This window comes from Lissotriton helveticus, chromosome 11, assembly GCF_964261635.1.
Source record: "Lissotriton helveticus chromosome 11, aLisHel1.1, whole genome shotgun sequence".
Taxonomy (NCBI): Eukaryota; Metazoa; Chordata; class Amphibia; order Caudata; family Salamandridae; genus Lissotriton; species Lissotriton helveticus.
The window spans coordinates 320909789-320923954 of NC_136072.1; the positions used below are offsets into that span (position 1 = coordinate 320909789).

The 14166-nt window shown below is 48.1% G+C and overlaps 1 protein-coding gene across 1 annotated transcript in view; it reads left to right on the plus strand.

The window, feature by feature from the left end:
• Nucleotides 1-14166, plus strand: part of KIF1A (kinesin family member 1A) — a 2072061-nt gene that overhangs the window by 1259824 nt on the left and 798071 nt on the right. Inside the window, exon 27 of the mRNA XM_078667093.1 lies at nt 8633-8718. Within this exon, the coding sequence (XP_078523219.1) occupies nt 8633-8718 (86 nt within the window). The remainder of the gene's footprint in view (nt 1-8632; nt 8719-14166) is intronic.

Consider the following 14166-nt stretch of genomic DNA (forward strand, 5'->3'; position numbering starts at 1 on the left):
CTCCTCCACTGGCAATCCATCACATCGAACAGGAGGGTTTTGCAAATTGTTCAAAGGGGCTAATCCCTCCCCTCCAAGACTACTCCTCCCTCCATGCCACCATTTTACGACCACATATCAGAGGATCATTTGGCACTTCTCCACCAGTAAGTCTGTGCTCTCTAGGCCAGGGGAGCTTTAGAAAGGGTCCCTGTGCCAGAAGTAGGTACGTTTGGTGCTTAAGAAGGACAAAGGCATGCGTCCTGTTCTAGACCTCAGGACTCTCAATTGCTTCCTCCATAAGGAGAAGTTCAAGAGGCTCATGTTGGCTCGGGTCCTGTCTGCCCCGGAGACTGCATGGTGGTGTTGGACTTGCAGGACATTTATTTCCATATTTCCGTCTTGCCAGCCCACAGACGCGATCTAAGTTTCATGATGGGCGATAAGCACTTTCAGTTCACTGTGCTCCTCTTTGGCCTTAGCAGTGCCCCTCTGTGTTCACAAGGGTGATGGCGGTGGTCGCAGCCCATCTGCGCAGATCAGGGGTTCCAGTCTTCACCTATCTGGAATACTGGCTGTGGAAGGCAGGCTGTCGCTTCCCACCTCCAGACTACAGCAGACCTCCTGCACTCGCTGGGGTTCACTATAAATGTGCTGAAGTCACACCTGACCCCCACTCAGATGCTTCCTTTCATCAGAACTGTTCTAGACACAGTGCAGTTTTGGGCCTATCCTCCAGAGTAGCAAGTCTGGTATATTTGGGCTATGATACTGATGTTTCAGCCTCTATGCCAGATTTTGGTGAGAATGACTCTGAGGCTGCTGGGCCTCATGGCCTCCTGAAACCTGCTAGTGAATCATGGCATAAGCAGGCTCTGCAGTGGGACCTGAAGTTCCAGTGGGCGCATTATCAGGGGAATCTTTCTGACTCTGTCCAGATCTCAAAGGGAACTGCACAATTGTAGTGGTGGCTAATGAACCAAGCTTGGGTCTGAGGCAGAACCCACTCCCTTCCCCAACCAGATCTAACGGTGGTGGCAGATGCGTCACTCCTGCGATGGGGCGGCCATCTTGTAGAGGCGGAGATCAGAGGAGTCTGGGCTACATATCAACCTGCTGGAGCTCTGGGCGATCCGACTGGCACTGAAGGCATTACTTCCCTCTCTCAAAGGGAAAGTGGTGCAGGTGTTCACAGACAACACCACTGCCATGTGGTATTGTAACAAACAGGGCAAGGTGGGGTTGTGGACCTTTTGTCAGGAGGCTCTTGGCCTCTGCACATGGGAGAAACATCAGGGCATGACCCTGGTGGTTCAACACCTTTCGGGTTCTCTAATTCCCAGGGAGGACATTGGTGATTGCGTGCTCACGAATGGCATCTTCACTCAAAAGTGGGGTAAGGTCTCTTTCAGCGGTGGGGAGAGCCTTGTTTAGATCTGTTCGCCACCAAAGAGAATGCGCAATGTCAGCAGTTTTGATTGTTGGAGTTTCCAAGGCAGGATTTGCTCGACTACACTTTTCTTCGCAAGTGGAATTACGGCCTGCTGTGTGCCTTTCCGCCTGTACCACTTCTTCCCAGAGTGCTCAAGATGATCAAGCATGACCAGGCTCAAGTTATTCTTGTGGCTCCGGAGTGGTAAGAGTCTGGTACCCCGAGCTTCTGAGCATGGCCATTGATCCTCCGATCAGACAGCCCTTCTGGAGGATCTTCTGTCGCAGTGGCAGGGGGCAGTTCTTCACCTGCACCTGCCCAGTTTCCACCACCTTGCATGTAGATTAAGTGGCAACAGTTGACAGCTTTTGACCTTTCGCCCGAAGTCTGTAAGGTCATCTTGGCAGACAGGCATCCCTCCAATTAATCGCTATACGCCTGTAAATGGAACAAGTTTGTGGCATGGTGCACAGCAAAGGCACCGGATCCCCTTTCTGACTCTCTTTCCGAGGTCTTTTTTAATATACTTTCTTTGGCCCAGGAGGGCTCTGCTCTAGGCATTCTATAAGGTTATCTTGCAGCTATCTCTGCTTTTCTTCGGCTACCACATCAGCCATCCTTGTTCAAGTCTCCTATTGTTAATAGATTCTTTAAAAGCATTACTCATCTGTTTCCTCCATCTCCTTTCATAATGCCCCAGTGGGACTTGAATCTTGTTCTCATATACATTATGTGTGTTCCCTTCGAACCTCTTCATAACTGTCCTCTCAGGCTCCTCACTCTCAAGACTGCTTTCTTTGTGGCCATCACCTCTGCTCACAGGGTGCATGAGCTTCAAGCTCTTTCTTCCAAGCCCCCTTTCTCTTCTGTGTAACCGGACAAAGTGGTGCTTAGAATGAGGCCTTTGTTTCTTCCTATTCTGGTTACATCCTTCCATGTAGGACAATCCATCACTTTGCCCACTTTTTTTCCCAACTCCGCACCCTTCCAAGGAGTTTTAGGAAGTCTACCGACTGGACCCAAAACGTGCGCTGTCATCCACCTTAACCACACCAAAGATTTCCGGGTGGGTGATTAACTCTTAGATATATAGGTGCCAAGAAATGCCATGCTGTTCAAAAACGAACCATCTCTCAATGGGTTGTCCTTTGCATAAAGATCTGCTATGCCTTAGCTAAGAAGGATCCTCCAGTGGGGTTGCATGCTCATTCCACTAGGGCTACGGCAGCAACCACTGCATTGGCACGTGGAGTCCCACTCCTTGTTATCTGCCAGGCGGCAACGTGGGCATCTCTGCACACGTTCACCAGACATTACTGCCTAGGACAGCCAAGTCCGGAGAGACAGCTTTTTTGCCCATTCGGTCCTCCAGGACTTTCTTGTCTAAATTTAGTACGCAGACCCTCCACCGGGGATGGTATTGATGGAGTATCTATTCGAAGATAAAGAATTTACAATTAACTGTCTCTTTCAGATGAACAAGTTACTTACCTTTGGTAACAATGTATTTGTAACAGACATACGTTAGTTAAAGATTCCTTGCTGCCCCACCCATCCTCCCCGCTCTGCGAACTGCTTTCCAGGGGAAGGGACTCCCATACAGGGCCCTAGTTGTGGCGCACCAGTGGTCAGTGTCTTGCTTGGCTCTGCTCTTCCGCCGTGGAAAGTCGTGTCAGAGCTGACATCAGCGCGCAGGGGTGGCATTTAAATAGGCACCACAACATCATCCCAGTGACCATGATGCTGACCACGTGCATGGAGTCGACTAACACCACCTACTAACGTGCAGGGGTACTGCTAAACAAAAATTCTGGATCCAGACTGACACCTGGGGGTAATTCTAAGGTAAGGAATCTACAACTAACTTGTGTATCTTACAGATACATTGTTACCGATGGTAAGTAACTTGTTCTTCAGGACCTCCTGAATGCTTTCTCCCCGATACCTCATTTTTTCTAAGTTCTGAAGAAGATCAGGTCTGACTGAGCCCAAACCATCCTAGTGGTCCCAGACGGGGCACGGAGAGTATGGTATCCAGAGCTGCTGGGCAAGAGCATATGTTCTCTGATCACACTGCCTATGTGGGAATATATGCTGTTGCAGCAGCAGGGTTCTACGATGATCGCAGAGGAGAACACTGGGTGGATGATCTGCTCTTTGGATGTTTCACTGGAGCAGTGCAGAAGTGTTCCATCTCCCTCAGGATGGTGCTCTGCATTAAGATCTGCTATGCAGTGGCCAAGAAGCAGCCTTGGAAGCCTCAGAATGATTGTGAGCTCATTCCAATAGGTCCAGAGCTGCTGACATTGCATTGGCATGCAGAGTTCTTGTCCTGGAAATTTGCTAGGCAGTAAAGTGGGCATCACTTTGTACATTCAGGAAACTCTACTGTCTGCACAGCTTGATACGCGGTGAGGGGCATTTTGCCTGCTCATTATTATATGACTTCTTGGTTTGAGGCCATTTGCAGACCCACTAACCTCCAAATAGTTGCTGCTTTCGTATCTATTTAAAAGGTGAGGATCTGCGGTTAGAAGTCTCTATCAGAAGAGCAAGTTACTTCAAATCAAATCAAACGTGCTTTATTCGATTATATCACATAATAATCATAATGGACACAAGAGAAAAGCTCATAAAAGAATCATTGTATACATATTATCGATCACTCTTAAGAGGAGGTTGTTTCAGTAAATTGTATCATAGTTTACAGTAAAATTGATTTCCTGCATTTAAAAACATTCTTTAAAAATTATAAAACAGATGTAATTATAAATTCATCTTCCAGTAATTGTAAAACCATGAGAGCCGGACGACATTGCCTTAGACCAATTTTCCTTAAAAGGGGCAGAATCCAACTCTTTATTTCAAACAGGTAAAATCTACAAATAAATGATACGTGGATGGTCGACTGGTTTGATATGCCATCACATGGGCATTTGCACAGAACCCTGGACCAATCATTCTGTTCTGGGAATGAATTATATCTATATATGGTCCCCAGACGAAAACTTGTTAACAAGAATCTACTATAATCTCCTATGGGCATCCCTAAATAGGGCTGGATTTTAAAGGTCGTTAAGGTGGAGTAATTAGCTTGAACTGTAGGCTGTTTTAGTACTACTCCTCTTCTAAGATCTTCCACAAAAGACAAGCATTTATTTTTAAAATCCTTCCTTGATATGAAGCCTATTGTAGTCGGGTCAACAAAATACTCAGGATGACCTATATTTGACATAAACTTTTGGATATATTCCAGCCATTTTATATTCTTAACCCCCTCTACCTTGAGACAGTCCGTTAGAATTCGTCTGTTTAAGGTTGTCTGTTCTGTGGTCCAGATCCTATACCACAACAATACTGGTTGGATTTTTATAATATCCTTAATATGGTGAAAGCCTAATTCAGTATGGCAAATAAAAGAGGAGGTGCTAACTGGTAGGGTCAATAAATATCTCAGAAACCTATTCTCTATAGTCTGCAGGGCTGTTGCATCCTCGTATCCCCAAATACCTGCGCCATAAATAGCAGTTGCAACACACTTAGCACTATATATTTGTAGTAATTCTGTTGGGGCCCTTTTGCCGATTTTCCTACTAAAATTTATTAGGACGGCGACGGCTTTAAGAAATAATAGCTTCCCCACTTTAACCCCCTGAGACCACGACCCCCTTCTATCAAATCGAATTCCAAGATAGGAGAATGTGTCTGAACTTCTAAGTTCATTAGAACAAAAGGCTGGGTTTTACTACTACCAGTCCCGCACTTCATCACATAGGTCTTAGGAATGTTAACGTTCAGGCCTAAGTTAGACATGTATTTAGCAAAGCCATTAGCACCGCACCGTGTGCATACATCAGTGCGGGAATTTGGCACTTACCTATTAGGGGTAGGTCCTGACACTCTTCCACTATCGTCCTTCCCAGGTCGTTTATGTATAAGGTAAATAAGAAGGGGGCGAGGACGCAACCTTGCCGCACTCCTCGCTTTACGTCAAAGTGTTTAGTGCATTTCCCGCCTTCCCCAAACCTGACAGTTGCTTTGGCCCCTTGATACAACTGTGCTATAAAATGAATTATAGATGGATCAATCAATCAATCAATCACGGCATTTGTAAAGCGCGCTACTCACCCGGGAGGGTCTCAAGGCGCTGGGGGAGAGGGGTATGTTACTGCTCGAACAGCCAGGTCTTGAGCTGCTTCCTGAAGGAGAGATGGTCTTGGGTTCGCCGAAGGTGGATGGGGAGGGAGTTCCAAGTCTTGGCTGCCAGGTAGGAGAAGGATCTTCCTCCGACGGTGGCTCTGCGGATGCGTGGTACGGTGGCGAGGGCATGGCTGGTCGATAGTAGCTGGCGGGTGGGCGTGTAGAAGGTCATGCGGTCGTTGAGGTACTTGGGGCCCAGGTCGTGGAGAGCCATGTGTGCGTGGGTGAGGAGTCTGAACGTGATTCTCTTGCTGACGGGGAGCCAGTGCAGGTCTCTCAGGTGTTCGGTGATGTGGCTGTGTCGAGGGATGTCCAGGATGAGTCGTGCGGAGGCGTTCTGGATGCGTTGGAGTCTTTTTTGAAGTTTGGCTGTGGTTCCGGCGTAGAGGGTGTTCCCGTAGTCCAGTCGGCTGGTGACGAGTGCCTGGGTGACGGTCTTCCTGGTTTCAGTGGGGATCCATCTGAAGATCTTGCGGAGCATGCGCAGCGTGTTGAAGCATGAGGATGAGATGGCGTTGACGTGTCTGGTCATCGACAGGAGGGGGCCAGGATGAAGCCCAGGTTGCGTGCGTGGTCCGTTGGTTTGGGAGCGGTGCCCAGGGCCGGAGGCCACCAGGAGTCGTCCCAGGCGGAGGGTGATGATCCCAGGATGAGGACTTCCGTCTTGTCTGAGTTCAGTTTAAGGCGGCTGTTCCTCATCCAGTCGGCGATGTCTTTCATCCCTTCATGTAGGTTGGCTCTGGCGGTGGTGGGGTCGTTGGTGAGGGAGAGGATCAGCTGGGTGTCGTCGGCGTAGGAGATGATATTGAGGTTGTGTTGGCGTGCGATGGCTGCGAGGGGGCTCATGTAGACGTTGAAGAGGGTTGGTCTGAGTGAAGATCCTTGTGGTACGCCGCAGATGACTTCGGTGGCCTCGGATCTGAACGGAGGGAGACGGACTCTCTGGGTTCTTCCGGCGAGGAACGAGATGATCCACTCCAGTGCTTTCTCTCGGATTCCGATGTTGCTGAGGCGCTTCACTAGGGTGCGGTGGCAGACAGTGTCGAACGCCGCTGAGAGGTCCAGGAGGATGAGGGCCGCTGTTTCCCCGTTGTCGATCAGGGTTCTGATGTCGTCGGTGGCAGCGATTAGGGCGGTCTCGGTGCTGTGGTTTGCCCGGAACCCGGACTGCGAGGGGTCGAGGGATCCGTTCGTCTTGAGGAAGGCGGCAAGCTGTCTGTTGACGGTCTTCTCGATGACTTTGGCCAGAAAAGGAAGGAGTGAGATGGGACGGTAGTTCTTGAGGTCGGTGGGGTCCGCCGTTGGTTTCTTCAGGAGGGCGGTCACCTCGGCGTGCTTCCAGCTCTCCGGGAAGGTGGCGGTGCGGAAGGAGGAATTGATGATGTCTTGGAGATGGGGTGCAATGATGGTGTCGGCTTTGTTGAAGACATGGTGTGGGCATGGGTTGGTTGGTGATCCGGAGTGGATGGAGTTCATCGTGCGGGTGGTGTCTTCGGTGCTGATCAGGGTCCAGTTGCAGAGGGTGGTGGTGGCGGGCGTTGGTTCTGTGGTAGGGTGCGTGGTCTGTGCGTCGAAGCTGTTGTGTATGTCGGCGATCTTACGGTGGAAGAACGAGGCGAGTGAGTTGAAGAGGTCTTGCGAGGGAGTGATGTTGTTGTTTCCGGCGCTGGGGTTGGAGAACTCTTTGACGATGCTGAAGAGTCCCTTGCTGTCTTGGGCGTTGTTGTCCAGTCGTTCTTTGAGTGCCGTCTTCTTGGTGGCGCAGATCAGCTAATGGTGTTTGCGGGTGGCGTGCTTGAGGGCGGTCCTGTTGTCTGTGGTCTGGTCGAGCCGCCAGGCTTTCTCAAGGGTGCGGCAGTTCTTCTTGGATTCCTTGAGTTCGTCGGTGAACCAGGGGGTTTTCTTGCTGCCGGGTCTGCTGGGAGGGTTCTTTAGTGGTGCGAGGTCATCGGCGCAGGCGGTCAGCCACTTGGTGAGGTTGCTGGCTGCTTCGTTGGGGTCCGTTGTGCTCGTGGGAGTGTTCTGGTTTAGGGAGGCGGTGAGCTGCTCGGCGGTGATCTTGCTCCAGCTTCGGCGGGGAACCTGTTGCGGGTGGTGGTGGGTCGTAGTTCTTCTGAAGCTGAAGTGGACGCAGCTGTGGTCGGTCCAGTGGAGTCCGGTGACGTGGCTGAAGGAGATGTGCTTGCTGGATGAGAAGACGGGGTCAAGCGTGTGGCCCGCGTAGTGGGTGGGGGTGTTCACCAGTTGCTTGAGTCCGAGGTTGGCGAAGTTGTCCAGCAGGGCGGTGGTGTTTCTGTCGTTGTTGTTCTCCACTCCCAAAGTTTCTAAAATTTCCCAAAGCTTTTCGTGGATAACGCAATCAAATGCAGCGGATAGATCCACAAAGGCCAGGAAAAGTCTACCCCTTTTTGCCCTTATATATTTACTAAGCAGCATCTTCAGATTCAGGCCTTGCTCTACTGTCCCTTGCTGATGATCAAATGCTCCTCCTCCCAATCTTGTAGCCTTGTTAAGAGGACTCTGCCGATTACTTCGAGCAATGATATTGGCCTATAATTGGCTAGGTTGGACCTGTCCCCTTTTTTAAAGATAAGGACCAAAATCGATTCAAGCCAAGACGGAACAGGGGCAATCTTGCTACTTGCATTGATAACTTGGGTTAGGATGGTGCCCCACAGTTCTATGTTGAATTTAAAAAGGTCCCCGGGGATGCCATCGATGCTAACTGATTTCTCTTGCATTAGAGGGAGTGCCGCTCATAGGATGCCTCTGGTATTGTTCACTAGCAGTTCATATATTTGCTCCAGTGTGGCTTATTGGTTCAGAAATTGCCCACAGCTGCTCACAGATTGGCTCTTCTGGCTCACTGATTATATTTCCAGAGTCTCATAGATTGGCTTTAGCATTTCTGACCCAAATTCCTAAAACCCTGGAAAATGCTTGCTCACTGCTCATAGATTGGGTCCAGTGACCCTTTTGCTTTGCTTATTGATTCTGACATTTTTTTATTTTTGCTAACAGCGGATGAAGAAGCTCCAGATTATGGTTCAGGAGTTCGACAGTCTGGAACGGCTAAAATTTCCTTTGAAGATCATCAGTTTGAGAAGGTAGGAGTTTGGAGCTAGAATGTCAACCTCACTTTTTTCAGTTGTACAGGCATTGTTGTTTTCTAGGCCTTACTAATGGATCTATCTCCTCTTAGACATCCCCAAAGTTCACTTAGGTCTGCTCTTGGAGCAGTTCTACATACTGTAGCCCACTTTGTTACGGTCACAAAAAATTTGACCATATCGCTCACATCCTGCGATCCCTCCAATGGCTGTGTGTTGAAATGAGAGTCAAGTTTAAAACCGGCTGCCAACTTATACAAGGCACAGCACTCCCCTGTACCCGCATACATAACTGGAAATTGGGTTTAGTAAACTTCCAATCCCTTCTCCCAGCCCCCCCCCCACCCCCCAACACACACACACACCTTCAAACAAGAGTTATTCATGAACCAGTCATTCTCTGGGAGCACCATAAGAATTGTGAACTCCATCCCTCCAACATTCCATATGACCACATTGCATGCTACTGTCAGAGAACATCTCAAAGCTGTTCTCTTTGAGAGACACCTAGGTTAAATTCTTTGGTCCCAATTGCTTTTGAATATCTGCTTTCATTTTTCAAATTTTGTATCTTAATTGTACTCCTGGGCCAGTTTCCGGGAAATGCAATCAACTACAGCTGTTCCCCACTTTCTTTTGATGAGCTTTTATATCTCTAATGTACTTCTGCTGTGATAGTTTGGTAGCTGTTATCTTGTAATGTTCTTTGATGACTCAAGGTCATGTCCGCTCAATATAAAATCACACAAAAAATAATAAAAAACATCTATTCACATTTTGTGCTTTTTTTACTATCCATCTTTCTCCCTCATCCTCATCAATGTGTCACACACTTTTACCTTTTCAGAAGATTTCACCCCTTTCTCAGTCACCCACCTTGTAACTCACTGTCTGAGGGGGGACTCTTGAATCTCTGCAAGTCACTACCTCACCTTTGTTTTCTTAACTGCTAAATTCGTTACTGTCTGCTTGTTACTTTTAATGTAATTTTTCTGACAAATTATTCCTCTGGTCTTTTGAACTCCAAAGCTGTTCCCACCCCTTTCTTGCATCCATCTGAAGTCTGGTTGGGAAGTTTTTTGGAAAGGCTATCTTCTAGCACTGTGGGCTAGTTAGTGGTCTAGTGCAGGTTCATGTGCTGGCCCTCCATCCTAAATTTAAAGTGCATAGCCCCACGGCCCCACCTGATTGACTTTGCAGCACTCTGTGCACTCCTTGAAACCACTAGTGATACTATCTGCCACTAAAGCATGTTGAAAAATAAATTTCACTTCACTTTAGAAATAGAGGAAAGCGCTTCAACCGCTCTGTTCAATACACCTGTCAAACTTGCTGCTGTCTAGTGGGACACCAGCAGGAAGTAATTGATTTGCTTGTTTCCTTGGATTGGGGTCCTGCTAGTTTTAAAATAAATTTGTTTGCATCTAAGGTTATATTGACCTTTGTACAAGTACCCTCATTATTCAATCAAGAATATTACTAATTCCCTGATTGAGCTCTGTAGGCTGGTAACTATGCATCATAGCTGCCCCATAGCTCTTGGTGATTTCAGTATACATGTGGCCCAGCCAACTGACCCCGTTTGTAAATGACTAAAAGGTACTAATCTTTTCAGCCTCACTTTATTGGTCAATGGACATATTCATAATGTGGGCAAAAATGTAAATGTAGTGATGACCAGGGAGTAAATGGTTACAGTGGACCGTCTCACTCAATAAGGCTCAACCAATCACCATTTGATAAAATTCTCTACATTGTTGTCTGTGACCCTTTATTCTAAGGCCCCCTTCTCCCAAAGGTCGGGTATTTGGCAAAGACAATTTGGAGGCTTCTGAGGTTTAACGGATTGATCAGTTATGCATACAGGAAACCGTGACAACCTAAATAAGAAACTAAAAGATTTAACATTTTCACTCAAAAATGCTTTGCTTGTAAACCAGCGAATTCTGAAGACCACATAATGCATGAGATTAACTACGAGCCAGACTGAAAGGGCATGGGGAAAAACCTACTCAGAGGCCAATAATATCAACACCTGATAGAGACTTCTATCTGCAGATTCCTTACTGTTGAATTTCCCAGGTGTCAGGCTGGATCCGGAAACCTTTGCATGAGCAGTACCCCTGCACGCCATTGGGTGGCTCCGTTTGGCTCTGCATTACTTCGTCGGCATCGTTAGGGTCAGTTATGGCATCACCTATATAGGCGCCACCCAGGCACGTGAACATCAGTTCTTTGCTTTCCACGCCAGTTAGGCGCTGACCTGGAGAAGAATTAACCCTCTGTCTCTTTTTTGACAGGATTTTTTTTTACTTTTTTCAACTGATTTTTTTCTGCATGTCGAGGTTATGTCACTTAGATGTACAGGGTTTAAACAGTGTGGTGCCTGTCACTGTGCCATGTTGGTATCCGCCCCCTACGTTGTCTGTGGTGCCTCTAGTGCAACCACAACACAAAGTCGTGCTCGGACTGTCGGGCCATGGCTCCGAAGGCCTTGCAGGAGTGAGCGTTGAAGCTCCTTGTGGACCAGCGGTTGACACTGGCTGGTGAGCCTCCTTGGAGATCCTGATCCCATTTGAAGAAGAGGAGGTCGCAGGATCGCTCCAGGAGCCCTAAGTCCTCTTCCTTCCACTCAAGGTCCTCGGGACACTCGGTTAAGAGACGCAAAAAGAAGAAGTAGTCCAAGCAGACTTCGTCTTCACTTTGTCTGTCGTCCGTCGTCCGGAGAGGTAAGGAGCACCGGCGCTGTAGGAATGGTTCTGCGGAGCAGGAGCCAGGTTTGACTTCATGCCTTCTCTCATTTCCGGGAGCCAGAGCGACCCCTGCTCAGATAAAGGAGTTTTATGAGGCCAATCCCTATATGTGTGGGTGGGCCGCCCTTCTGCTGGGCCTTTGGGCCCCACAGGGTCAGAAGAGGGGCCCGTTGAGTTTGATGCATCAGCTTTGGCCATGGCATCAGTGTGGCCTCATAGATCCGATTGTGCCAAGGTGACCTTCCCTGGTGTCTGACCCAAAGTCAGTGCCTCTGCACCCACTGGTGGTGCCAATCCCATCCTCATACCTGACAACTCGGAGTCAGATAGGCGTTGACGGAGCTCAGAGGTTCTACACCATTGCCTGTGCAGTTTGAGGAAGTTTCAGGCATGGGTGAGGATTTGGAGAAGTCTTTGGACCCTTTAGAACATCAACTAGACATTCCTGTGGAACAGTTGGACTGGTATGAGTATCTTGAGGAAGCCAGTGGACTGGACGCATGTCCAGATACTGGTATGCTCTCTCTGCTGACTGTGGCTGTGGATGAGGGACCTTCTTATACCATGGTGGCTAAGAGAGCAACAGAGGGGCTAAGACTGAAGCTGCCCTCTGTGCAGGCCAGGGCTTATCTTTAGACCGAGGTGCTCCAGCCTGGGGCTCCCACCACCAAACCCCTATTGCCCTTTAATGAAGCAACATTTGTCCTTCTAGGCATTCTAGGCATGTGGTCCAAGCCTAGCACCCAACAGCGCGCCGGGGTAGTGCTCACACAAAAGTTTCTGGATCCACGCTGATGCCTGAAAAATTCGAAGGTAAGTAATCTGCAGCTAGATATTGTCTCTACCAGGAAATGTGTTACCAAACGTAAGTAACTTGTTCTTTAAGACTCATACACATTTTTACAATAAAACACTCAGTGGTAGAAGTCTAAGTCTACAATCTAGTAGCCAAGCACTTACCTACACAACCGTTAACTAATGTTTTGACTTTCCTACCTAAAGTCCATCATGCCCCATTGGTTGACACTTATATATATTTTAAATTGTTGTTTATAAATATTCATACAAAAACAACAAAAGACTTACTTCAGTTTACAGAGAGCATTCAAATTACAAAATTAAGGTGTACATATCTGTGCTACCAGTAAGGAAAGACAGATCATAATCGGTGGGAGACAATACTTCTCAGATGTACTTAATTACATTGAGGTAGGGGCACAGGGTTTCAATCCCTTGTCCTAATAGTCTCCGATGAACATCTGTATGAAAGTAGGATCTGCTTCTTATGGTTAACCCCACTTTTTGCTTGATATGATGCTCTTTTTGACTAGTCTGACTGGGATTCTGCTAATCAGAACCCCAGTCTATTTGTTTTCTCCCTGAACTGTTACGACATGGTACACTCCAGATTGAATACTGGGGTATAAGTCCCTAGTAAATGGTAGCCATGTACCCAGGGCATAGGTACCCCAGAGGTCTCCCATGGGGTGTTTCATGTATTATGCCACCCATGAGAGACAATGCAAAAGGGAACTACAGGGCTGCCATTGCAGCTTGTGTAAGTTGGTGCATGCACCACTTACTTAAGATATCGTTTTCCTATATCTAAGGGTCACGGCACTTAAAACCTATAGGTCACCCCTCTAGCAGGCCTTTACAACCCTGGAGGCAGTGTGCTTGGTTCTAAGTGAGAGGGTGCCCCTGCATGAGCAGGACACCCCTGCAGCCTATGGAGTCCTTTATTCGGGTTGTCAGTGTAGCAGCCATACATATACGTAGAGGTGCATTATGCGACCGCGTGATGACGATCTAAAAAATGACTGCAACTAACCCTATCCTGTTTGGTGTCAAACATCTTGGAATCATACCCCCACCCTGGTAACCAGTGTGGGAGGTATGAATCCACCCCTCAGAAGTGTCCATCGTGGGCCTCCTGGTGGTCCCAGTACGAGCATTCTAGTGCCGGACAGCACAAAATGGTTGCTGCTGACCAGAGGCACATTTCTACCCTCCTGCTGCTGAGCCAAGCTCGATCAGGGGAAGGCAGGACAATAGGCATCCTGTCACAGGGAGGTGTGACCACCTCTAAGACAGGATTTAGTGTATTAGGGCTGGGAGGGTGCGCTTGCCAGTGCCTGAAAGTCTGCATGAGGGGCACATTTGGTGTTCCTGTGCATAGTTTGGCTCAAACCAGTCCTGGGAGCCGTTGGCTCCTGCTCTGGCCCAAAACTGGACAAAGGACATGGGAGTGACCTCCCCTCTGTCCAGACCCTCACCTGGGAGGGTCCCCTGATCTTTCCAACCCTTCCTTTTGTTATGCGGCGTTTTAGGACCCAAGTGAAATTTACCCGATTCATGCCCTTATATAGGTACAATTCACATTATATAGGCATAGAAATCATACCCATATTTAGACATAGCCCATGCAGTTCAAATACAGGCATGGCTACTTCCAGCTGTACTAAAAAGTCACAACTATTTCTTGGAAAATCGGTTTAAGCAGTCAGGGACATCCCCTTGCTTGAATATTGATTTGTCCAAGAACTCATGGAGTTTTCAAAGAACTGCCATTCCCTTGGGGTTCTTTGCTGACGTTATTATGCCCGACTTTACGTCAAACCAGGCACCTTCAAGGTATAAATATGCCTTCACTTGCTCTAGCAAACACACTGTGGTTTGGAGCAGTTCGACT